General features: G+C 37.6%; 2 protein-coding genes across 2 annotated transcripts; one reads left to right on the plus strand and one right to left on the minus strand.

Moving 5' to 3' along the window:
* Positions 1 to 82: 82 nt before the first annotated feature.
* LOC138320621 (protein FMC1 homolog) lies at positions 83 to 4,891 on the minus strand. Its single transcript, XM_069263732.1, has 3 exons — positions 4,735 to 4,891; positions 3,355 to 3,507; positions 83 to 383 (listed from the first exon to the last, which is right to left on the minus strand). Exons 1-3 carry the CDS (start codon positions 4,855 to 4,857, stop codon positions 297 to 299), a joined length of 363 nt encoding a protein of 120 aa, XP_069119833.1. The 5' UTR covers positions 4,858 to 4,891; the 3' UTR covers positions 83 to 296.
* Positions 4,868 to 25,943, plus strand: LOC138320620 (immunoglobulin-binding protein 1-like). Its single transcript, XM_069263731.1, has 10 exons — positions 4,868 to 5,021; positions 10,704 to 10,816; positions 15,494 to 15,578; positions 16,385 to 16,494; positions 16,890 to 17,025; positions 17,329 to 17,398; positions 20,361 to 20,446; positions 21,042 to 21,184; positions 22,844 to 22,986; positions 24,306 to 25,943. Exons 1-10 carry the CDS (start codon positions 4,902 to 4,904, stop codon positions 24,344 to 24,346), a joined length of 1,047 nt encoding a protein of 348 aa, XP_069119832.1. The 5' UTR covers positions 4,868 to 4,901; the 3' UTR covers positions 24,347 to 25,943.
* Positions 25,944 to 27,001: the final 1,058 nt, after the last annotated feature.

Here is a 27,001-nt window from a genome sequence, read left to right on the forward strand (position 1 = left end):
TTGGAAATTACAAAATTAAGTTCAAAATGATAATTTACGTTCCATTGCACCAGGATATAACACAGAAAGACCAGACAACAAATAGAATAATTTTATTTTTATTGGGTTTTAAAACTTGTGTAGAACACCCTTAGTTCACATCAATAAAATTTGCTATTTTCTATAACTATTTATCCACTAACAAAGACCAGAGAATTTCCTAAAACCAAATTTGGCTTCCTTAGTTTTCTGAAATCCATCTTTGACTGAATTCATTCCTCCAACAGTTCATGATAAATACATGCTTATCACATTGATTAACACTTGGGCAAGTTAAGTCCAACTAAGTTTGCACTTTCTTCTGTAGTTCTGTCCCCTTTGCCTCCATATATCTTGATCAATTCCTATCAAAGATGAAAGATAATGTAATTACACACACGTGTTCTTAACCTAATGCAGTTGATTAAAACATCAGTGCATTATAAACAACAAGAGATCCCAGAGGGATCTTGTGCCCACCTAAGAACGATCTTTGTCTGACAAAGGAAAGAGAGATCTTTTCTCTGCTTTTCAAGCTTTTACTACATATTACTACACATGAAATTTCAGAAAGATCCTTTGACTGCTTTCTGAGATATATAACAGTCGCAAACTCCAATTATCAAAATCCTAGATGGCTACCTGACGGCCTTCTTGTTCACCGATCGGTCCTAAAATGCAATGTGCACACCTGCACATGCAATTTGAGACAGATCTCTTCAGTACTTTCTGAGAAATAGCTGTAACAAACTTCAATTGTCAAAATCCAAGATGGCGGCCTGTCGGCCATCTTGTTCATCGATCGGTCCCAAAATGCAATATGCACAACTAGGCCCCTAGGGGAACCTGCACATGCAATTTGAGACAGATCCTTTCAGTACTTTCTGAGAAATAGCGGTAACAAACTTCAATTGTCAAATTCCAAGATGGCGGCCTGTCGGCCATCTTGTTAACCGATTGGTCCCAAAATGCAATATGCACAACTAGGCCCCTAGGGGTACTTACATGTGAAATTTGAGAAAGATCCCTTCAGTACATTCTGAGAAATAGCGGTAACAAACTTTAACTATCAAAATCCAAGATGGCTGCCTGGCGGCCATTTTGTTGACTGATTGGTCCCAAAATACAATATGCACAACTAGGGCCCTAGGGGAACCTACATATGAAATTTGAGAAACATCCCTTCAGGACTTTCTGAAAAATAGCTGTAACAAGAATTGTTAACGGACGGAAGGATGGACGGACGGACCACGGACAAAAAGCGATTCGAATAGCCCACCATCTGTTGATGGTGGGCTAATAAAGAAAATAGCCACAAGTAAATTTAGCATCAATAAACAGAGCTGGAAATTTTTTTCTTGAAAAAAACCTATCTTTTCTTGGAAAATAAGGTCAGGAAAAGAAGCGTTCTGAAACTGTCTATGGGAGGTAACCCATGCACGTCTAGTTAAGTGTGGATTCCAGATAGTTTTTTGAGGGGGTCTAAACACACTATCTGGAAAATACATGGGTATCTAGGTTCTCTATACTGTTCCTAAGCATTGTCTTTTAAACATATACCTATGTGAAATATAAATATGATCAGGTGGTGAAAAAGGCTGACATGCAAATAGTATACATGTAGTTTGGTGATGGTAAATATTGACACTCCATTTGCCTAGTATATAAAGAATACATGTAGTTTGGTGACGGTAACCATTTACACTCCATTTGCCTAGTATATAAAGTATACATGTAGTTTGGTGATGGTAAATATTGACACTCCATTTGCCTAGTATATAAAGTATACATGTAGTTTGGTGATGGTAAACATTTACACTCCATTTGCCTAGTATATAAAGTATACATGTAGTTTGGTGATGGTAAATATTGACACTCCATTTGCTTAGTATAGAAAGTATACATGTAGTTTGGTGATGGTAAACATTGAAATTTTCCATTTGCCTAGTATAGAAAGAGTATCAGCAATTCGGGTTTAGAACCAGAGATTGTATTGTACACAAGGACTTAACATTATATATATATTGACTGTTGGTTGGTTGGAAAGTTGTGCTAAGTCCCTGTGGCATTGTAAAGACCAGGATAGTTGGATGAAATTGATTGAGTAAGAAAGTCAACATCTGATTTTAAAAGATAGTATCATTGTCAACAATTACCTTTCGATACACTTCATTTGAAAAAGATAGTAAAAAGTAAAAAAAAAATACCAGTAAACTATGTTTATAACGAATCCACTTTCAGCAAATTCATGGTTATAATGTAATAATTTTCATTCCCTGGCAATGTTCCTAACATATGCCTGTAATAAGTGTTTAATGAAGTATGCTTATAACCAAGTGATTTCAATGGTCCTTAGAGGTTTGTTATAGCCATGTTTTACTGTACCAAAGATAATAAAGATTTTAGTTTAATCAATGGTAAAACATGTTATAGCCATGTTTTACTGTACCCAAGATAATAAAGATTTTAGTTTAATCAAGGTAAAACATGTTATAGCCATGTTTTACTGTACCAAAGATAATAAAGATTTTAGTTTAATCAAGGGTAAAACATGTTATAGCCATGTTTTACTGTACCAAAGATAATAAAGATTTTAGATTAATCAAGGGTAAAACATGTTGAGATGATTGGATTGTAAACAGTAGAGAATAATCACAGACCACACAGGATATAAATAAACAAACTTTTAACCATTGCCACAACTAGATGTTCAAAAAGGTCAATCTGGTAATCACTAATCAGGTATATTACAATCAGTAACTAACTACAGGAACAATCATCTCAAATATAGTTACTTGGGTGTTACAAAAACTTAGATGCGAGGTGAACTTCTGAGCTTCCTGGGTTTTATTCCCAATCTGGTCATTAAAATTTCTCTCTGCTTTTACAAAAGATGGTTATAACTTATAAGTTGTGTACATTTTGAAGTTTAAGGTAATTTTATTTTTTATATAACTGAAATGATGCTCAAATAAGTTTATCCTCTTATTTGATTGTAAATCCTCAGCATCAATTAAAGGAAATAATTAATCAAAAGGTCTATGAACTCAACAAAACAATGGATGATCTTTAAGCCCTGGAACATTAAATGCTGAAGTCCTGGGAAGTAAGGAATCCTCCATCAATATTCAATAGTTTCAAAGCCTAGGGAAGTGAGTTATTGTAAGAAATCTAAGGTCCAGAATTTGCATGAATCTTCAGAGTCTATCTAAACTTAGCTTAGTCCAACAACGTGAGATGTTAGACAAGTGAGACACTTTTGAAACATTACATTCAACCATACGAACGATAAATCAAAGAGACAGAGTAATTTTATAACATTCTATAATTATTTACCTCATGTTTTCGGGTACTTTGTAACATACATCTGTAGGAATCTGCCACATAGTGAACCTCATTATCTGCTCGGCATAATAGTTTGCCTGTCGTCTTGAACTTTTTGAACTGTGCTGTCATGTGATTAAAAGCAGGTACATCATCAAGTTTAACCTGTAAATGAAATAAAACTAGTATATTAGACATGGATAGAATAAACTTTGACAAAGGATGTATCCTCATAGTAGTGTTTAAAACGATTTTAATTAAAGTCTGTGAATATATTTATGGGTGTTTGATATTTAAAAACTGTTAACATTTTCAGTATTTTGCTTAATGTGTAGAAGAACAGGGAAAATATACGTATGATCCCATCGGTGTGGAAAACTACTGACTGAGACAATGAAGCATGCTCCGTCACCTGGGTGGCAGAGACTGTATTTACACTATGTACAAACCACACTTACCCGCTCCTTTTACACTACTTCCTGTTTTTCTTGAGATTTCCTAAATCTCAACTCAAGACTCTCTAACCACCTGCAGTAGGTTATTTAGTTGGGAGCAAATGTAGCGGGTTTGGACTGGGTTAACCATCGGTAACCAGCTAGCTCTGATCAGCAGTAGAGCATTCGGCTATTGTTTAGAGGTCCCATGTTTGAATCTCTGTCTGGTTGCTACATTTTTTCTTCACCTGTTACAGAATTAGCGTCCAACTAAAATACCCACAGTGGTTGTATGAGGGTCTCTTAAGTCTTTGAGAGCTATAATACTTTGAAAAGGGAGGGAGAAATGTAGTGGGATTAGTCTGGGTCGATCATCGATGACTGGGAAGCACAGTGGTACAATACTTCGGCTAGTGTTCTGAGGTACCTGGTTCGAATCCCAGTCTGACCACTACATTTTCTCCTTTTCTGTTACCAATGCAACACATCAAACAATATCTCAAACATAGTCTACCTGACTATGCTTACAGCAAACTGACGAATTACTCCCATAACATGAGAGTCGACTGGTCAGTCGGTTTTTTTATCGGGCGTTATTTTGCTGACTGTTAGACACGACGTATGCTCCAAAAGTGTCTCGTAGTGCTATACCTCCAACATTGTTGGAGTAACTGACGAATATGTAACTGTTACCAGGACCCAGTTTCATGAACATTCTTTAAATTTAAGTTAAGGGATTCCTTAAAGTTAAGGAATGTTCATGAAACTGGGTCCAGCTTTTACTGGCGCCCATCAGGCGTGTCATGTGTCTTGTGTCACTCGATCACAGTGAGCCTGAATTTGACTGTGATTCTATGGAACTATGTCTTCATTACAACCTTCATTAAAAGCTAGCATTATCGAACTTAAAGTTTGATACATTTCATTCTTCTTGAATTAAATACGTCACCGCTCATACCTTTGGGTGAATACGTTTGAATTCCTTTGACAGTTCTCTAAATAGTTGTCTAGAGGACATGGAGGACGCCATGTTTTTTATCGACGTTGCCGAAGCGCTTGCACCACGAAGATCTCGCCCCATGCAAACATTTCCTTAACGTTGATTTGAACCATACTAAATCAAAAATGGCAGAAGGAGAAGTTGGACAGGGAGCTGAAAGGCTTCCAGATTTGTTTGAAAGCATTTGGAAAGCTTGGGAATTTTTAGAGACAACTCAAGAAGATACAAACTCATACACGGTTCAGGTAAATTTGAATGTAATAATTTTGCTTGAGTCCTTGATATTGAAAATATTTTCTCTAAAATAGGTCATACACAAGAACAGGAAAAGTTAAGTGTTGCCTGTTATGCATTTGTCAAGTGATCATTATGATAGAACTTCTGAATTCTAAGTTTATAAAATCATGATGTTTATAACAGATTTTGAAAATTGGGGATGTTGATTATATACAGAATTTTACACATGTCCTGTATAATTGCTATTTATAGATATGACTTACGATAACTACAAGTTTTATATTAGCCAGGGTCACTCTGGTCATGACCCTAAGACTGATATTGCTTGACTTATATATCTGTCAAAAGGGTTATGTCTGGCTGAGATAGACATCTACAGTTGGTAGTAGACTAAAGGTTACACCCTTGTGCACACGGAGTGCACAAGGTTTAGACTACAGGTAGACACGGAGTGCACGAGGTTTACACTACAGGTAGACACGGAGTGCACAAGATTTAGACTACAGATAGACACGGAGTGCACAAGATTTAGACTACAGGTAGATACGGAGTGCACAAGATTTAGACTACAGGTAGACACGGAGTGCACTACGTGTGAACACGGTGTCCACTACAGGTGGACATGGTGTCCAGGTACATTCAGTCTTGGACAGGTGACGTGTTACAGCTAGGGATCGGGGGAATAATACATCCTTCACTTTGAAATAATACATAATCATATTTTTTTAGTATTTATTTGCTAATTATAACATCTACAATTTAGTGTACATTATATATAATAATATACGCTATTATTCTTAGTAAATACATCTCTGTTCATAAATAAGACCTTTTCACTGCAAAAGTAACAAAGATTAATTTATATTCATTAAGTATATGTGACTGTCTGTTTAATTTTATATAATTAGCTTCCATTTCATATCTAGAATATATTACGTTTTCAAAAGTCAATATTTTATGGAATAATTGAATTAAATATATATATCATTTACATGAAATACAAGCATTTTCACCAGTCAAAAATAACTTTGAATTGCAGCAAAAACCAGTCCTGTTGTGCTTTTGAGACACTTTTTATTTTATAATAAGCTATCAGTAATACAATCATATACCTTGTAATACATAGCTTTTAAATAAAAAGATTTGATTCATATCAATCAGTTATCTAGCGATACCCTTGCAAATCGTCTTTCATTAAAATATAAACACTTGTATATTATTTTTCTTTGCTGTTTTAAGTTCTAAAACTAGTGTACGTAAAAATAGCTTAATTATCCCTTATTAAAACTGATTGCTTATAAAAGATCTTGCAGAATTAAATCCACTTCAAACTATGTGACGTCTAGTACCCAATTCAGCTTGTTTTTAATTTATTTATTTTATTTTTTTTATTACCGGTAAACACAATATGTTGATGATCCCAACCCCGCAAGTTATCTTGACCGTTTATTGCGTCATGGTCCAATAATTATAACTTGTTAAACATACAGGTAAGCCACAGTATCCAGCTAACAGGTACCTCAAGGTGACCATCGATAGATGGCCATAGGGCAGAATGGTTGCCTTCTGTATTTCACGGCTTTACGAGAATGGGGGCAGTACCTTTGTAGGAAGTTTGTTAAGACAAACAAATACTTTGCTGTTTAATGATCATATATACATAGGTATATGAATTTGATACACATAAATACCATTCTTATTAGATACATGTACATGCATGTTGAGGAGCCTGAGTACTCTGTTTTCTCTTCAAAACCACAAATAAATCTTTCGGGGCCTGAGTAAACATGTACACCGTATCCTGGGGAGTGGGGCTAGATTGGGATGAGGTAAAACATAGTCAGTGATGCTGATTACACCTCAATTATATTATCATGACATGTACAGGCAGTCGTGAAGTGGAGCTGACGGGAGCTGTTTATGTACTATATGCGTAAATCAAGCATGTCTGTCACAACCATGCATTATTCAACATCATGATATGGTATTTTATATACATAGTCAAAATAATCAAGTTTCTGATATATGTATAAAGCCAGTGTCAAAAAATTATAATAATAAAATTAATAAAGAGCAATTGGGTGAAATTTAGATGTTCCAATAATCTAGAAACAAATATTTTTGTTAATTATACACCTGGTATTTTGATCATTTTTTTTTTCATTTTAGTATACAAAGCTTCATTATCAAATTAATTAAAATGCAACAACCAGTTAAAATACATATCCATATTGACTTGCATTGTTGCTTATTGTACGTATTTGTGTGATGAGTACAATGTATATATGTAGAGATGCTACCACCTAATTATATAAGTACAGCATGCTATAACCTCCTGGGGTCGGGATAAGGTACGTATACAGGTGTTGTTAGTCTGTGATACACCTGACTGAACACATTGAAAGGGGCTCAATGAAGGCCCCAGGCCCCAGTCTGACCAAAGTTAGGTAATTTACATTATCATACCTGTGTAGTTGATCGAACAGTATGAAGTCCAAGTGACCATGGCAACTGCAGTCCTAGACTAGCGATCTACCTTTCGAGCAGGCATATTTTAAGCGTACAATATACTGTACTTGTGCAGTAGTCGATCAAAATATTTCATTACACGTACTACATCTCAGTATATCTATGTATTGATCACACATTTTGTTACCACATAACTCACGCGGTTTGTAATAGAAAGTCAGAATCGGATATTGTCAAATTATCAGAGTTTTTAAAATAAAAATAATTGCGACAAATCTAATAAACAATATATATGTATCTACAGTTTAAATTGGCAGATGTTGGATTTATTTTGACTGTTTAATTTATTATCAGGCATGTGACCTGACATTTTAGTGATCGTCCTTTGATCAGTGTTGATGCTCGCTAGCATCCACATGCCCGATACTTAATTATTTCTTGCTTACAGGTTCCTCAATCGGTTGACACAATAAAATGTAATTTCTAATGCCGACCTTTAAGGTCTATGGACGATTTCTCATATTTCCAATGCTTTGCAACGCACCAGGTTCCATGTAGCAAAAGTATACATTTGACAGGGCTTAAAACTTTTTCACACACCATGCCGTTTTGAAAACTATATTCCATACTTACATAGTTAAACATTTTATGAAGCACTTAATCTGTTTATGTTTATATGTCCTTGCAATTATTATGCCCATCAATATATCCTTTTTAATCAAAATATTTTGCTGATCAAAATATCTCTTGGGCGACGATTTGCAAACACTGAAAATCTCTGACTTCACGTAAGTTCATTACTTTATGTGTTCGAACAAGAATTTCATCTACGTCCTTTGTTCGAACTATCCAAAGTAAGATTTGTTAGGTCATCTGATCCGAAGGGTCATGTCATCATGTTTCGTCTGTCGTCGTGCGCCGTGCGTTAACTTTTCACATTTTGAACTTCTTCTCAAGTTCTAACTGTGCGATTTGGCTGAAACTTGCATGAAATGATCCTGACATGGTCCCGACAAAGTGTTGTTATTTTTCGGGTCGATCCATAATCCAAGATGGCCGCCACAGCCGCCATCTTGAAAACACATTTTGAACTTCTTCTCAAGTTCTACCAGTGCGATTTGGCTGAAACTTGCATGAAATGATCCTGACATGGTCCCGACAAAGTGTTGTTATTTTTCGGGTCGATCCATAATCCAAGATGGCCGCCACAGCCGCCATCTTGAAAACACATTTTGAACTTCTTCTCAAGTTCTACCGGTGCGATTTGACTGAAACTTGCATGAAATGATCCTGACATGGTCCAAACAAAGTGTTGTTATTTTTCGGGTCGATCCGAAATCCAAGATGGCCGCCACAGCCGCCATCTTGAAAACACATTTTGAACTTCTTCTCAAGTTCTACTGGTGCGATTTGACTGAAACTTGCATGAAATGATCCTGACATGGTCCCGACAAAGTGTTGTTATTTTTCGGGTCGATCCAAAATGCAAGATGGCCGCCACAGCCGCCATCTTGAAAACACATTTTGAACTTCTTCTCAAGTTCTACTGGTGCGATTTGACTGAAACTTGCATGAAATGATCCTGACATGGTCCAAACAAAGTGTTGTTATTTTTCGGGTCGATCCGAAATCCAAGATGGCCGCCACAGCCGCCATCTTGAAAACACATTTTGAACTTCTTCTCAAGTTCTACTGGTGCGTTTTGACTGAAATTTGCATGAAATGATCCTGACATGGTCCCAACAAACTGCTGTTGTTTTTCGGGTCGATCCGAAATCCAAGATGGCTGCCACAGCCGCCATCTTGAAAACACATTTTGAACTTCTTCTCAAGTTCTACCGGTGCGATTTGACTGAAACTTGCATGAAATGATCCTGACATGGTCCTGACAAAGTGTTGTTATTTTTTAGGTTGATCCGAAATCCAAGATGGCCACCACAGCCGCCATCTTGAAAACACATTTTGAACTTCTTTTCAAGTTCTACCGGTGCGATTTGGCTGAAACTTGCATGAAATGATCCTGACATGGTCCCGACAAAGTATTGTTACATCTCTGGTTGATCACAAATCGAAGATGGCTACCATGACACTATATCTAATTAATTTCCTATATGTTAAGGCCCTTGGGCCTCTTGTTTGAAATAAAATTTGTTGAAAGAAATTGAAAATGATCCTGACATGGTCCTGACAAAGTGACACCATATATAATTAATTTTACTATTGCCAAGGTAGTCAGATGACCGTTAAGGCCCTTTGGGCCTCTTGTTAGATAAAAAGTCAATGTTTTAACTATATATCACAAGCTAAGAATAACAGTTTTTACTGGGAAAGTGCGGGTTGAACTATCCATTGATGAGGCATAAACAGCAGTGGTTTACCGTAACGACCTGTACGCAGTTAATTTGCTTTTATATTAATTATAACTTCTATTAAATGTCCTCATTTATAAATTAGATTATATGATATGTACTGATATATTTTACTTTATATGTATCAATTCAAATAAACATTACAGTACGAATGATTTCCAGTAATTAACGGCAATTTCATGTGTAAAATATTGTGTTTCTGATCGCAATAAATACTTCTATATGTCAAAGTCTATATAGACTACAGAATAAATATATCTTTTCGCATATCTCCTAACACATCATCTAGTCTGTCTGTGGTCTGAATGTAGTGGACATATTACCTTGACACGATGTCCACCTGTAGTGGACACCGTGTTCACACGTAGTGCACTCCGTGTCTACCTGTAGTCTAAATCTTGTGCACTCCGTGTCTACCTGTAGTCTAAACCTCGTGCACTCCGTGTCTTACTGTAGTCTAAACCTCGTGCACTCCGTGTCCACTCGTAGTTCACACCATGTGCACAATGTGTAACCTTTAGTCTACTACCAACTGTATCACTGTGCCCAGTATTGCATTTTATCGGTAATTTTGATTCCCAGATTTGAATAACCAAAAATGGACATTTGTTTATTTAAGAATCACTATTCTATCAAATATTCTGAGGGAAGAGTGAAAGAAGGGAAGGAATAAACTATCATAGTCCATGTAGACCATACAGTTGTGTGACCAAAATCCCTCAGCAATCTATTGTTAAACGATAAATTAAAATAATGTATATACCGGTATTCATTAAGGTTAAATTATAGAGAACAAGATTGTATTGATGAATGTTTTCTGTAATGATTGAATGATATTATCTTTTATTACAGAAGCAAGCCATTAAAGGTTTAGCAGATGGAGAGAAGGCAATTAGGATGATTAATGACCTGACTTTGTTTAGCATTAATGAATCAATAGGGGAGGTATCAACAACAGAACTAAGGTAACCATGGTAACTTGATTGTCTTGTTTCGTGTAATGTAATCATTGATATCATGATATGGCTTTTTAGGTCATCTGACCTGAAGGGTCAGGATGACCTATAGTCATCATGTTTCGTCTGTCGTCGTGCGCCGTGCGTTAACTTTTCACATTTTGAACTTCTTCTCAAGTTTTACTGGTGCGATTTGACTGAAACTTGCATGAAATGATCCTGACATGGTCCCGACAAAGTGTTGTTATTTTTCGGGTCGATCCGAAATCCAAGATGGCCGCCACAGCCGCCATCTTGAAAACACATTTTGAACTTCTTCTCAAGTTCTACCGGTGCGATTTGACTGAAACTTGCATGAAATGATCCTGACATGGTCCTGACAAAGTGTTGTTATTTTTTAGGTTGATCCGAAACCCAAGATGGCCGCCACAGCCGCCATCTTGAAAACACATTTTGAACTTCTTCTCAAGTTCTACCGGTGCGATTTGGCTGAAGCTTGCATGAAATGATCCTGATATGGTCCTAACAAAGTGTTGTTATTTTTCGGGTTGATCCGAAATCCAAGATGGCCGCCACAGCCACCATCTTGAAAACATATTTCGAACTTCTTCTCAAGTTCTACCGGTGCGATTTGGCTGAAACTTGCATGAAATGATCCTGACATGGTCCCGACAAAGTGTTGTTATTTTTCGGGTCGATCCGAAATCCAAGATGGCCGCCACAGCCGCCATCTTGAAAACACATTTTGAACTTCTTCTCAAGTTCTACCGGTGCAATTTGACTGAAACTTGCATGAAATGATGCTGACATGGTCTTGACAAAGTGTTGTTATTTTTCGGGTCGATCCGAATCCAAGATGGCCGCCACAGCCGCCATCTTGAAAACACATTTTGAACTTCTTCTCAAGTTCTATCGGTGCGATTTGGCTGAAACTTGCATGAAATGATCCTGACATTGTCCCAACAAAGTGTTGTTATTTTTCGGGTCGATCCGAAATCCAAGATGGCCACCACAGCCTCCATCTTGAAAACACATTTTGAACTTCTTCTCAAGTTCTACCGGTGCGATTTGGCTGAAACTTGCATGAAATGATCCTGACATGGTCCCGACAAAGTGTTGTTATTTTTCGGGTCGATCCGAAATCCAAGATGGCCGCCACAGCCGCCATCTTGAAAACACATTTTGAACTTCTTCTCAAGTTCTACCGGTGCGATTTGACTGAAACTTGCATGAAATGACCCTGACATGGTCCTGACAAAGTGTTGTTATTTTTCAGGTTTATCCGAAATCCAAGATGGCCGCCACAGCCGCCATCTTGAAAACACATTTTGAACTTCTTCTCAAGTTCTACCGGTGCGATTTGACTGAAACTTGCATGAAATGATCCTGACATGGTCCCGAAAAAGTGTTGTTATTTTTCGGGTCGATCCGAAATCCAAGATGGCCGCCACAGCCGCCATCTTGAAAACACATTTTGAACTTCTTCTCAAGTTCTACCGGTGCGATTTGGCTGAAACTTGCATGAAATGATCCTGACATGGTCCCGACAAAGTGTTGTTATTTTTCGGGTCGATCCGAAATCCAAGATGGCCGCCACAGCCGCCATCTTGAAAACACATTTTGAACTTCTTCTCAAGTTCTACCGGTGCGATTTGGCTGAAACTTGCATGAAATGATCCTGACATGGTCCAAACAAAGTGTTGTTATTTTTCAGGTCGATCCGACATCCAAGATGGCCGCCACAGCCGCCATCTTGAAAACACATTTTGAACTTCTTCTCAAGTTCCACCGGTGCGATTTGACTGAAACTTGCATGAAATGATCCTGACATGGTCCCGACAAAGTGTTGTTATTTTTCGGGTCGATCCGAAATCCAAGATGGCCGCCACAGCCGCCATCTTGAAAACACATTTTGAACTTCTTCTCAAGTTCTACCGGTGCGATTTGGCTGAAACTTGCATGAAATGATCCTGACATGGTCTTGACAAAGTGTTGTTATTTTTCGGGTCGATCCGAAATCCAAGATGGCCGCCACAGCCGCCATCTTGAAAACACATTTTGAACTTCTTCTCAAGTTCTACCGGTGCGATTTGGCTGAAACTTGCATGAAATGATCCTGACATGGTCCCAAAAAAGTGTTGTTATTTTTCGGGTCGATCCGAAATCCAAGATGGCCGCCACAGCCGCCATCTTGAAAACACATTTTGAACTTCTTCTCAAGTTCTACCGGTGCGATTTGGCTGAAACTTGCATGAAATGATCCTGACATGGTCCCGACAAAGTGTTGTTATTTTTCGGGTCGATCCGAAATCCAAGATGGCCGCCACAGCCGCCATCTTGAAAACACATTTTGAACTTCTTCTCAAGTTCTACTGGTGCGATTTGGCTGAAACTTGCATGAAATGATCCTGACATGGTCCCGACAAAGTGTTGTTATTTTTCGGGTCGATCCGAAATCCAAGATGGCCGCCACAGCCGCCATCTTGAAAACACATTTTGAACTTCTTCTCAAGTTCTACCGGTGCGATTTGGCTGAAACTTGCATGAAATGATCCTGACATGGTCCCGACAAAGTGTTGTTATTTTTCGGGTCGATCCGAAATCCAAGATGGCCGCCACAGCCGCCATCTTGAAAACACATTTTGAACTTCTTCTCAAGTTCTACCGGTGCGATTTGACTGAAACTTGCATGAAATGATCCTGACATGGTCCTGACAAAGTGTTGTTATTTTTTAGGTTGATCCGAAACCCAAGATGGCCGCCACAGCCGCCATCTTGAAAACACATTTTGAACTTCTTCTCAAGTTCTACCGGTGCGATTTGACTGAAACTTGCATGAATTGATCCTGGCATGGTCCCGACAAAGTGTTGTTATTTTTCAGGTCGATCCGACATCCAAGATGGCCACCACAGCCGCCATCTTGAAAACACATTTTGAACTTCTTCTCAAGTTCTACCGGTGCGATTTGGCTGAAACTTGCATGAAATGATCCTGACATGGTCCCAACAAAGTGTTGTTATTTTTTGGGTCGATCCGAAATCCAAGATGGCCGCCACAGCCGCCATCTTGAAAACACATTTTGAACTTCTTCTCAAGTTCTACCGGTGCGATTTGACTGAAACTTGCATGAAATGATCCTGACATGGTCCTGACAAAGTGTTGTTATTTTTTAGGTTGATCCGAAATCCAAGATGGCCGCCACAGCCGCCATCTTGAAAACACATTTTGAAGTTCTTCTCAAGTTCTACTGGTGCGATTTGACTGAAACTTGCATGAAATGATCCTAACATGGTCCCGACAAAGTGTTGTTATTTTTCGGGTCGATCCGAAATGCAAGATGGCCACCACAGCCGCCATCTTGAAAACACATTTTGAACTTCTTCTCAAGTTCTACCGGTGCGATTTGGCTGAAACTTGCATGAAATGATCCTGACATGGTCCTAACAAAGTGTTGTTATTTTTCGGGTCGATCCGAAATCCAAGATGGCCGCCACAGCCGCCATCTTGAAAACACATTTTGAACTTCTTCTCAAGTTCTACCGGTGCGATTTGGCTGAAGCTTGCATGAAATGATCCTGATATGGTCCTAACAAAGTGTTGTTATTTTTTGGGTCGATCCGAAATGCAAGATGGCCGCCACAGCCGCCATCTTGAAAACATATTTCGAACTTCTTCTCAAGTTCTACCGGTGCAATTTGGCTGAAACTTGCATGAAATGATCCTGACATGGTCCTGACAAAGTATTGTTACATCTCTGGTTGATCAAAAATCGAAGATGGCTACCATGACACTATATTTAATTAATTTCCTATATGTTAAGGCCCTTGGGCCCTTGTTTGAAATAAAATTTGTTGAAAGAAATTGAAAATGATCCTGACATGGTCCTGACAAAGTGACACCATATATAATTAATTTTACTATTGCCAAGGTAGTCAGATGACCGTTAAGGCCCTTTGGGCCTCTTGTTAGAGTTTCTTTAGGTTATACCTTAGTCAAATAGGTAGTTTATGCTAGTTATATAAACCCTTCTTTCTGGAGAGTCTCTCAACAGTTACACCAAGATCTACCATAAAACCTACAAGTAGTACATCTAAGATTAGAATATCTGCTTTATTGTAAAACTTGGCCAGAATATAGATACAATATCATCAATATCCCAATATTACCATTTTATTCAATAATTATATCAACTTTAGCACTGAAAACAGTGTCTTTTTTATTCACCTTAAAATTACATGCATATTTGAGACAAGTATGAAAAATGTTGTTTAAAAACATTTTTTTACTTCAATAATATTAAAAACTAGTGACATCAATGCTTATGATTAAATCATAAGACTATTTCATAACATAAAGTATAATGTAAGATTCCACTGATTTTTCAAGTGATTCTTTTTCCAAATCAATATGCAAATCAGTGGCTCTATTTTGATATCACAATTTGATTATGGCAGGTTTCACACCATTCTCAGATTTCTTTTTTCATATGGTATGGAAACAAAAAAATAATGCAATCAGAAAGTCAGATTTAGACTATGAAAACAAAGAAAAATAATTATAATATCTTTACTAATACTGCATCAAGTAGCTATCTACCAAAGTTTTCCCCCTGAAATTTTAACACCTGAGACTTCAACAGAAATAGAGGCGTTATTTGAGGATAAATGTGGTTTCAAACTTTTCAGGTACATGCTTGTTCCTGCCTTAATGGGATATTTTATACAGAAAAGGGTAACAAAGGACAGACTTCAGCTTGTTAGGACAGGCAAAGTGAGTATAGCTTTTAACCATTAATGAGGATAAAGTAATAAGGTTGAAATTGTACCTGCTGGCCCTATGGCATGATCGTATCATAATTTGAATTTAGAATCTTAACCTGGCCTTCTTTTTCCTGACATCTTCCCTTAAACCGCCTCACTCTTGACTATCTTTTGAGAGTTGGCCCCGGTGAGTAAGGATCTGGGTTATGTTCCCTGACCAAGACACACTATAGTCTAAAAATGTGTTCATTTCTGCTCCTGCTTTAGCATAAAGGTAGTGGGATGACTGGTTTGTTCATTGTTACAGTATAATGTGACAGTGTGGGGTGTGCTTGTTGGGCCCTCTTCAATGACATGCTTCAGTGAGATAGCACTATAAAAAATGCAAGAATTCCACTATTACAAGGTGACACAACATGTATATACCACAGCCTTCCAAAACATACAGACAACGTATTGCAGATAAAGGAGGTTGTCCTAAGACAATAAAACCCAATAAATCAAGCAAATCATAATGATATACCGTAGTTTATTAAGTTCACTTCCATATGGTTAGATTGTAAATTTTTATCTCTTGACAGAAATAGATGCCCACAAACTTACTGATGTCCTTATTTTATCCATGGCTCAAGACAATCTTCGTAAGATCTTGTTACTCTTGTAAGATTCTCATGCTACAAACACTACAAAACTGCAAACTTTGAGTACAGTATTTGAATTTAAAACATAACAAAGAGAAAACAAACTATTCCTACTGAACATGTGCTACAAATTTGTGAATGATGAGAGAAATAACTTCTTTATTCAATATTTCAGGCTTATTATGAAGACTTTCTGCGTCAATGTAAGACATACAAAGTGGCCAAAGTGAGCGTCCACATAGAGGATGATGAAGAAACATCTGACAACCGAGTCCTTCCTTCAGGGTAAATATACAACTAAATTGTCTGTATTTGTAGAGGTTATTCTAATCAGATTGTAGATAATAGAAGGTGATCAAGATTATTTATGTTTTTATAGCTCCCTGTGTTTAAACATGATTTTGACTTTTTCAAACTTCAGAAGATGACTTTGGGATTTTACAGCCCTCTAGTAACCATATGACACTTTTTCAGGCCACCTGGTATGATGAATATGACTTTGCTTTTTTTCCAAGCCCCCTGGTGCCAATTTCTCGAAACAAAAATGCAGACTTAATTCAAAACTGAAGTTTTTCTCCTTTACCTTATGTGAGAATTATGACTTAAGTCAGTTTTTGACTTAAGTTTGTTTCAAGAAATCGAGGCCTGGTATGATGAAATGTTTACTGTTATTTTTTCAGGCCCCCTGGTATGATGAAAATGATAAGTGAAAGGGAGAGTAAGATACAGGCATTCAAGGAACAAAAGGAACTGGACGCGAGACTAGCAGACCTGAAAAAGTATGTCGACCAGGAACATGTAGATGAAGAGGTGAAGGTAGGTGTCTTTACGGCCTAATACTATTATTCTGTGATGATTCTGATCACCCTCCCTTACTTTAGTATTCCAGCTACACAGGAATCAGGAGGTGGTGTCCGTTGATTAGCCGCAGGGTTACATATGATTGTCATTGAAAGTAAAAATAAATCAATGTAATTCTATCTATCACTATTTGATGTGAAATTTTCATAGAATTTATGTTACAATATGTTACTATAGATATATAAACTTGGGACTATGTACATGAGTCTGTTGATATTTTTTTAATCAAGACTTCTTTTACTTTTTGTAATTTTCCAGAGAGATTACTATATAACCTTACTTAAGAAGTGGGTCAACATTGCATGTGAGGATCTATCTGGGATAAACTGTGAGTAAATAAAGGTCATGTTAAAATAACTTCAATACATCTGTTTAAAGCAGACATATGCAATAAACAAATGTAGTTAGAAGATCATAATGTATGGCTCTGGTTAGAATAAGAATGCATTTACAGCACAGTTACAATAAGCGTACATGTGACGGCCAGTCTAGTGGGTGGTTCAGTTGATTGGTAGCTAGTCAGGTTGCATGGTAGCTAGCTTTAATGTAGGGGTGGAGCTAAATAGTCGGAAATGTCTGTCGGCAATTACCAAGATCAGAAACATGTACTGTACCAGTAGGCAGTATATAATATATACATTAAATGATTGGCATCATAAGCTTCATAATATAAAAAGAATACACAAATATGTTTTAATTACCTCACGTATAAACTCTGAATCAGCGCTAATCAGTGAAGTACGTATGGAAAGAGCTACTCTTTTAGCGAAAAAGTCAGTCAGAATTTGCATGGAAAAGAAATCACCTGCTTCTGACTAATTTTAACTTTACCGCAAGGTGTGGGACACCAAATCGGGTACAATGTACGACCAACCATGGTGTCATGTTAAAATATATTCCGATAAAACACGGCTTTGACACATACCTGGATGTTAGTAGGAGATGCTATTACAGCTGTAGGTGTAGATTTTTTTTTAACTTTGTCACCAGTATTAAATAAGATAAATGCTTTTGAATCTAGTGTTGATAATTTCTAGGCTAACATCAACCAACATTTTGTAAACTACCGTTCTGCATGCGCCAACCTCTGAGAACATTACCTGTGAGAGTCTCGCAAATATGAATCAAATTAAGTTATAAGGCAATGCATTCAAACTCAACGTCTACAACTAGAATAACATCCCCTACTACCATCCAGGTATGTATCAGAACCGTGTTTGATCAGAATATATTCTAATAAGACATAATCTATTGTCAGCCGTACTTGATTTGTTTTCCACACCAAACGGACCTTTCAGCGGAAAAGTCAGTCAAAAGGTACAACAGTAGCTAGATACGGCTGTGACATTACATGTAACATTACAATGGATATAATAGAACTAAACCCAACACATTAATAAACCCGAAGAAAATTTGATCCATTGGTACGTTGGTAGATAAGCTACAGTATGAATACTCCCCGAAGTCAAGAGAAATGGCCAATAATTTATGAACAAAACATCCTCAAAACATTCGCTTAATAAGTGAAACAAAACAATTACCATTTTTTTAATACAGGATGACCTATAGTCATCATGTTTCGTCCGTCGTCGTGCGCCGTCCGCCGTGCGCCGTGCGCCGTCCGCCGTGCGTTAACTTTTCACATTTTGAACTTCTTCTCAAGTTTGACCAGTGGGATTGAGCTGAAACTTACCTGAAATGATCCTGAGATGGTCCCGACAAAGTGTTGTTATTTTTCGGGTCGATCCGAAATCCAAGATGGCCGCCACAGCCGCCATCTTGAAAACACATTTTAAACTTCTTCTCAAGTTCTACCGGTGCGATTTGGCTGAAACTTGCATGAAATGATCCTGACATGGTCCCGACAAAGTGTTGTTATTTTTCGGGTCGATCCGAAATCCAAGATGGCCGCCACAGGCGCCATCTTGAAAACACATTTTGAACTTCTTCTCAAGTTCTACCGGTGCGATTTGGCTGAAACTTGCATGAAATGATCCTGACATGGTCCCGACAAAGTGTTGTTATTTTTCGGGTCGATCCGAAATCCAAGATGGCCGCCACAGCCGCCATCTTGAAAACACATTTTAAACTTCTTCTCAAGTTCTACCGGTGCGATTTGGCTGAAACTTGCATGAAATGATCCTGACATGGTCCCGACAAAGTGTTGTTATTTTTCGGGTCGATCCGAAATCCAAGATGGCCGCCACAGGCGCCATCTTGAAAACATATTTTGAACTTCTTCTCAAGTTCTACCGGTGCGATTTGGCTGAAACTTGCATGAAATGATCCTGACATGGTCCCGACAAAGTGTTGTTATTATTCGGGTCGATCCGAAATCCAAGATGGCCGCCACAGGCGCCATCTTGAAAACACATTTTGAACTTTCTCAAGTTCTACCAGTGCGATTTCGCTGAAACTTGCATGAAATGATCCTGACATGGTCCCGACAAAGTCTTGTTATTTTTCGGGTCGATCCGAAATCCAAGATGGCCGCCACAGCCGCCATCTTGAAAACACATTTTGAACTTCTTCTCAAGTTCTACCAGTGCGATTTGGCTGAAACTTGCATGAAATGATCCTGACATGGTCCAGACAAAGTGTTGTTATTTTTCGGGTCAATCCGAAATCCAAGATGGCCGCCACAGCCGCCATCTTGAAAACACATTTTGAACTTCTTCTCAAGTTCTACCGAAGGGATTTGGCTGAAACTTGCATGAAATGATCCTGACATGGTCCAGACAAAGTATTGTTACATCTCTGGTTGATCCCAAATCGAAGATGACAACCATGACACTATGTATAATTAAGTTCCTATATTTAAAGGCCCTTGGGCCTCTTGTTTGAAATAAAATTTGTTGAAAGAAATTGAAAATGATCCTGACATGATCCTGACAAAGTGACACCATATATAATTAATTTTACTATTGTCAAGGTAGTCAGATGACCGTTAAGGCCCTTTGGGCCTCTTGTTTAATACAGTGATTGAATGAACACAATGTAATCAAACACATTGTACAACTTCTCAATGTTGTTGGCGATCTTGTTAGTCAGGGGGAAATCAGTCGTGCAGCTGATGCTTCAGCCAATCAGTGCCTTCATTAAATGCCAATTAAAATCTAATCTACTGCATCAGCGTACTAGATCAGCTACCAGCCAATGTGTCTATCGAGTAAATGAATGTAAACAGGAAACTTATTTTAACAGGGCTGTAAAGATTCTCCTAAATTATCTAACTATCTAACAAATAATAGGAATCATTGTACTGAAATTCTTTGTTCTCCTTTTCACAGTTGAAATTCAAATGTTAGAAGTAAGAGAAGATTCAATGAGTGAAGCTGGAGCCAGGAAAACAGAATACGAGAAAAAGAAACCACCAGTATGTACACATTTAAAAAAAAAACTTTTTAAATGATTGATTTAATAAATTAGTATTGTATTTGTACTCGGATATGATGGGCTCAATCACCTGCTTATTTAAGTCAATGTGAACTTTGAAATTTATATTTCTACACAAGGGAGACAACTTTTGGTAGTGATCTTGTTGTAAAAAGTAAACAATTTGTGGTAGCAATATAACTGTTGTGTTCTGGACTCTTGTTTGTAGTCTTTGGTTTATAAGAAACTGGCTAAACATAATAATAACATGAAGAGCTAACATTTATGAATTACCTATATACTGTATTTGTACTACATTTTATAGAGATTTGAATCTACTTTTAGTAAATGGATGGTCTCACTATTTACATGTATTTAGATGATTACCTGGATTCTAGTTTTTATCACCACCACCCTCCTCACCCACATACTCTCCCCAAAGAATAAGGGAGTCACTTACCTGATTAATTCAGCTAACTAGCACAGAATGACACTTTTAATGCTTCTCTTTTGACCTGTAAAATTCTTTTTTAAAAGATAGCATTTCCGATACAGTAAGATAGATGAGCATTTAGCGTTGCTTTCTTTGTTTTTAGCCTATGCGGCCTTTCATTATTACAAAGGACATGATTCAGAAGCAGGTGTTTGGTTTGGGATATCCCAGTATTCCCACTCTCACTATCGAGGAATTCTACGAACAGAAACTCAAAGATGGTACCTTCCAGCCACCTATGGCAGGGTAGGTCCCAACTCCTTATATAGAATGGAGTATTATATAATGTTTCCTTTTATGTGCATATGTAATTGCATATTACAAAGTTATCATCTCTTGTGGGTAGGTATCTTGATGTCATGTGTTGTGAGCATAACATCATATTTTTCAGAGAAAACAATGTCATATTTGTACTCAAACTAAAGACATAGTATTCTTTCACCATTGACTGGTCTGATTTTTCACTGCTTTTAACCGTTAGTGATTTCGCTGTTTATATGGGGGAGAAAAAGAATCATTCCATACCTCAAGAGCATGACAGCAAAAACAATACCAATACCTGAGGGGTAGCCTAAGGTTGGACGTTCAAGAATTACCCCTCGGGTTCAGATATGATTTCTTTGTCACACCGATTAGGTACGGGAAGATTATATTAATCAATACCTATCATCAAGAACTCTATAATGATTATGTAAAGATAGATTATATATCCTGTCAGGTTCCTAACTCATTCTGATACCATGTACAATGTATCCAATGGCTTTAATTCATGTCAAATGGTGTTGGGGTGATCTTACAAATGAGAGAAGGGACATTCATGTTGTGATAACATAATATTATTTCTAGTTCATAGAAAAGTTACACTGATATCTTCCATTAAATACATCTTCTTCAAACCATAATAGTGATCAGCTTTTTAGCTCACCATCGTCAGATGGTGGGCTATTCAAATCGCCTTTCATCCCTGGTCCGTCCTTTAACAATTCTTGTTACTGCTATTTCTCAGAAAGTACTTAAGAGATCTTTTCAAATTTAATATGTAGGTTCCTCTAGAGCCCTAGTTGGGCATATTGCATTTTGGGATCAATCAGTTAACAAGATGGCCGCATGGCAGTCATCTTAGATTTTAATATTTAAAGTTTGTTACCACTATTTCTTAGAAAATACTGAAGGGATCTTTATCAAATTTCATATGCAGGTTTCCTTAGGGCCCTAGTTATGCATATTGCATTTGGCGACCAATCAATCAACTAGATGGTCGCCATGCAGTCAACTTGAATTTTGATACTTAAAGCACTTAACATTTGTTACTGCTATTTCTCACAAAGTGCTGAAGGAACCTGTCTCAAATTTCATATGTATGATTCCCTAGGGCTCGTGTTGTGCATATTGCATTTTGGGACTGATTGGTCAACAAGATGGTCGACAGGAAGACATCTTGGATTTTGATAGTTGAAATGTATTAACACTATTTCACCTGATCAGAAAGAACTGAAAGGATCTGTGTCATACATTTCACATGTAGGTTCTCCTTGGGTCGTTGTTGTGCATATCGCATTTTGTGACTGATCATTCAACAATATGGCCAAGCAGCTGCCGTATTGGATTTTATTAGTTGAAGGTAGTAACCACTACTTCTCAGAAAATACTAAAGGTCTCATTCTTTTTCATATGTATAGGGACCACATAGGCCCAAGATTTGCATAATACATTTTTGGAGCAATCAGTCTACAAGATAGCCAACAGACCACCATCTTGGATTTAACTGTAGAAGTTTGAAAAGCAGAGACAAAATTCTTCTTTCAATTGTTATACATAGATCATTCTTTGGTGGGTGCCAATATCCCTCTGGGATCTTTTGTTTAGGAGTGAAAAGTATTGGTCTTAATATTTTCTGACATTCAGGCACAGTATGCAGGACTGGGCAGCAGACCCTGAAAAGGACAAAGAGGACAGAGAGAAAGAGGAAGAGGAGAAAGAAAACAAAACAGAAGCTGATGATCCAGAAGAGTTACAAAAGGCACGAAACTGGGATGAATGGAAGGATGGTAGGTATATTAGGTCATCCTGACCCTTGGGTCCAAGGGTCAGGATGACCTATTGTCATCATGCACTGTCCGTCGGCATGCGCCGTCCGTCGTACACCATGCGCCGTCTGCCATGCGTAAACTTTTCATTTAAATGACTTCTTCTCAATAACCTAAAAGCCCAGGGTACTGATATTTGGCCTGTAGCATGCTGGGATGAAGGGCTGCTAAATTGTTCTAATGAATGACCTTGACTTTTACTCAAGGTCACAGGGGTGAAAAGTCTCAAATCTTTAGATTACTTCTTCTCAAGAACCAAAAGGTTTAGGTTACTTATATTGGGCCTGTGGTAGGCTGGGATGAAGGGCTACCAAGTTTGTCCAAATGAATGACCTTGATCTTCATTCAAGGTCACAGGGGTCAAATAGGCTAAAATCATTAAACCACTTCTTGTGAATAACTATTAGTCCTAGAGACCGGTCATTGGGCCTTTGACATGCTGGGTTGAAGGGCTACCAAGTTTGTTCAAATGAATGACCATGACCTTCAATCTGACCTTCATTGAAGGTCACAGGGATCCAATAGGCTTAAGTCTTTAAACAACTTCTTCTCAAAAACCAAAAGGGCCAAGGCACTCATATTGGACCTGCAGCATGCTGGGATGAAGGCCTATCAAGTTTGTTCAAATGAATGATCTTGATCTTCAATCTCGGTCACAGGGGTCAAATAGGCTAAAACTAAGACCCTGTGTACTGATAGTTGGCATCTGTAGCATGCTTAGATAAAAGATTATCAAAGTTGTTCAAATGAATGACCTTGACCTTCATTCAAGGTCACATTGGGGTTAAATATGTTACAATCGTTAAACATACATAAACATACAACATACTGTGTATTTCAGTTGTACTAGATATTGTATTAACAATCAGATGACCGTTAAGGCTCATTTGGCCTCCTGTAATTGTGGAGGCTTGGCAGTCTGGTGATAGGCAGGTGACTCCAACATCACAAGTCACTTGTTCAAATCCTAACAAGCATAAGTCTGGCAATCTGTTCATCTTGATGAACTTGTGATAGGCTTCTGACTTAATATCAGTAGTTCAAATCATGTTTATTTGTATTCTAAAATGAATACTGCATTAACCGTCTGTTTACACGATCAAAGTATGTTTTAGAGCCGTGCAATAAATCGTATGTACAGTACTGACTGTGCTTTCCTTTAGGGATTCAGGAGAGATTTCTTTCTAAAAACTACATCTGATGATGTCTAAATTGCATTTCGTATATATACATGTATTTAGGTGCTTGATAATTTTCTTTCTATATTGATTTTTTCCTAGAGCACAGAAGAGGATGGGGAAATAGACAGAACATGGGATGAAGAAAACAAGGTTCAGTTCTTTACAGTGAAACCTGTGGTCTGCCCACTACCACCTGATAAGGAACATTGGTCGATCAAGGACTAAGTTATGAGCTAGAAACAAGATTACATGTGAATGTGAGGATTCAGCACTGTCTGTAGTTCACCACAAATGGATGTCTGATGTTAAATCAAGGACAATTATATAGACTGATGTCAATGACATGTCTTGATGTCAGATAAATGAACTAGAATATAGTCTGTTGTCCATGACAACAGGATGCTGTCAGATCAAGGGCTAGGATATGGTCTGTTGTCCATGACAACTGCATGCGTGGTGTCAGATCGATAACTAGGATATGGTTTGTTGTCCATGACAATGGGATGTCGGGTTTCAAATCAAGGACTAGGATATGGTCTGTTGTTTGGTGTTAGATCAAGGATGAGGATATGGTTTGTTGTCCATGACAACTGGGTGTGTGGTGTCAGATCAAGGACTAGGATATGGCCTGTTGTCTGGTGTCAGACCAAGGACTAGGATATGGCCTGTTGTCTGGTGTCAGACCAAGGACTAGGATATGGCCTGTTGTCTGGTGTCAGACCAAGGACTAGGATATGGCCTGTTGTCTGGTGTCAGACCAAGGACTAGGATATGACCTGTTGTCTGGTGTCAGATCAAGAATGAGGACATGGTTTGTTGTTTGGCGTCAGATCAAGAATGAGGACATAGTTTGTTGTCTTGTGTCAGGTCAAGGATAGGGATATGGTCGGTCATTTATGTCCGCAGGATGATTGATCTAGAACTAGAATGTGGTTTGTTTTCCATGGCAACAAGATTTCTGATGTCAGATCAAAGACTAGGATAGGGTTTATTGTCCTTGAAAATTTATATCAAGGACTTGATTGTGGCTTAGAGTTAAATCCAATGTTATAATTAGATTGATTGGCCTTTAATATCACTCTAGATCACTGATGTTAGGGTCCTTAAGACAGTGATATAGTATTGCCATAGTGGATGATCTACCCAGATACACTAATAGCATTGATTGTAAAGTTTGATCGTGTGTCACACTATCATGTGAGTGTATGGGTGTTATAAATACTGAATAGTCCAGGTAGTTGTAAAGCATGCCTATGTGAATTATACATCCGTAGAGAGACTTATTGTAATGGAATAACTTACTTCTAAGTTATAGATACTGCAAATCTATGACTATAAAATTGTGGAATCAATTGCTGCAATGAAACACTAAGGCAGGAAATTAAGTCACTATGGAAATATGTTTATAATTACTTATTGTAATACACCATTATCAATTTTCTGTTAGATTTGTTTGTTTTGTTTTCACATAAATGACAATAATTAGAAACTTAGTTACATGCAATACAGTGTGTAGTTTGACTGGCAAACAGCTCCAAGTTACAGAATTGCAGAGAAAAAAAAATGTAACAGGATTATCTCCCCCTTCTTTGAATGTATGGTGGAGACAAAAATTAAAGCATACCACTTGCCATTATAGATATATTGGTACTATCTTGATACATGTATATTATATTTCATTCTAGTTATACATAGTATGGAATAAAATCATGGTCAATTAAAGCTGTCCAAAACTAAGGTCATCTCCAATATATATATATTTTTTTTTCATTAAGATTTTGTGTGATATAACAAAGAACAGTACTTTCAGTACACAAAGAAATTGATTACCATGGTATTGACTGTTTGAACAAACAAAAATTTGAAACCTGTACGAAAAGGTATATGATGGCTGCATATTGGTAATATTATGCAGTCTTGAACTAAATTTCCCATAAACATGGGAAAATATAAAAACTCTTCAAAAAGAAGTAATTAGCAGATGGACTTTGTTTGAAACTGTTTGTATTAAAACAATTACTTGAAGTAAAACACGTTAAAAATTGCCTGTACAACTTGATATAGAACTGTTTGACAATAATAGTGATGACTGTTATTTGCCTGTGTATTTGACATACACTATGATCAACGTTAGTGAAATACATATGTGAATATTTACAGTCAGTGGTGAATTGATAGTATAAACCCCGTTGATTTCAACCAAAGGCTACTCAACTTTATTTCTCGATAGATTGAGTATGTCACGCGCAATTTGGAGCCGCGCGGATGAATTTATGATGGTCTAGAACGAATAATCATACCCTGCCTCCACTCCGGTTCCCGGACGACCATCTGTCAGAAATCTTCCGTCCGTCGTTCAGAGCTACGTCATCGCAGCTAATGATGGTCCAAATCAGATACTTGTTTTCAGTATCGAACGTACGTTCGATGAACATGTACATGAATCAAAATAGGTTTGAACACATATTATATGTACGTGTGTAAATACAAATGTAGAAAAGTTACATTGTTTATGTCACTACCTCTTTGAGCAATGCTTCCGTGCGTATGATAAATTTGCACATTCCGATGACGTTGCAATGTTTACATGTTGTGTGTCGGTGAGTGTGTGTTGTTCGCTACAACATGTAGATCTACATCCTATTTGTATTTTTAACATCTTTGGTTGTACGCAAATGGATAAGATATGTCAGGACAACATCAGTCTTTCAGTTGCATAACTTTAACCAAAACGACCTAGCACGATAATGCATTTTTGTTCGCCTCAGGGGACAGACAAGTCCTGTACGTTATCT

Source organism: Argopecten irradians, chromosome 4 (assembly GCF_041381155.1).
Source record: "Argopecten irradians isolate NY chromosome 4, Ai_NY, whole genome shotgun sequence".
NCBI lineage: Eukaryota > Metazoa > Mollusca > Bivalvia > Pectinida > Pectinidae > Argopecten > Argopecten irradians.

Excerpts from the sequence above, each read along its gene's own strand:
- LOC138320621 (XM_069263732.1), bottom strand. The coding sequence starts at position 4,857 with ATGGGGCGAGATCTTCGTGGTGCAAGCGCTTCGGCAACGTCGATAAAA. Across the intron at positions 3,508-4,734 it reads TCAAACGTATTCACCCAAAG|GTTAAACTTGATGATGTACC; the intron begins GTATGAGCGGTG and ends TTTCATTTACAG. Across the intron at positions 384-3,354 it reads AAAGTACCCGAAAACATGAG|GAATTGATCAAGATATATGG; the intron begins GTAAATAATTAT and ends CATCTTTGATAG.
- LOC138320620 (XM_069263731.1), top strand. The coding sequence starts at position 4,902 with ATGGCAGAAGGAGAAGTTGGACAGGGAGCTGAAAGGCTTCCAGATTTG. Across the intron at positions 5,022-10,703 it reads CAAACTCATACACGGTTCAG|AAGCAAGCCATTAAAGGTTT; the intron begins GTAAATTTGAAT and ends CTTTTATTACAG. Across the intron at positions 17,399-20,360 it reads GGATCTATCTGGGATAAACT|TTGAAATTCAAATGTTAGAA; the intron begins GTGAGTAAATAA and ends TCCTTTTCACAG.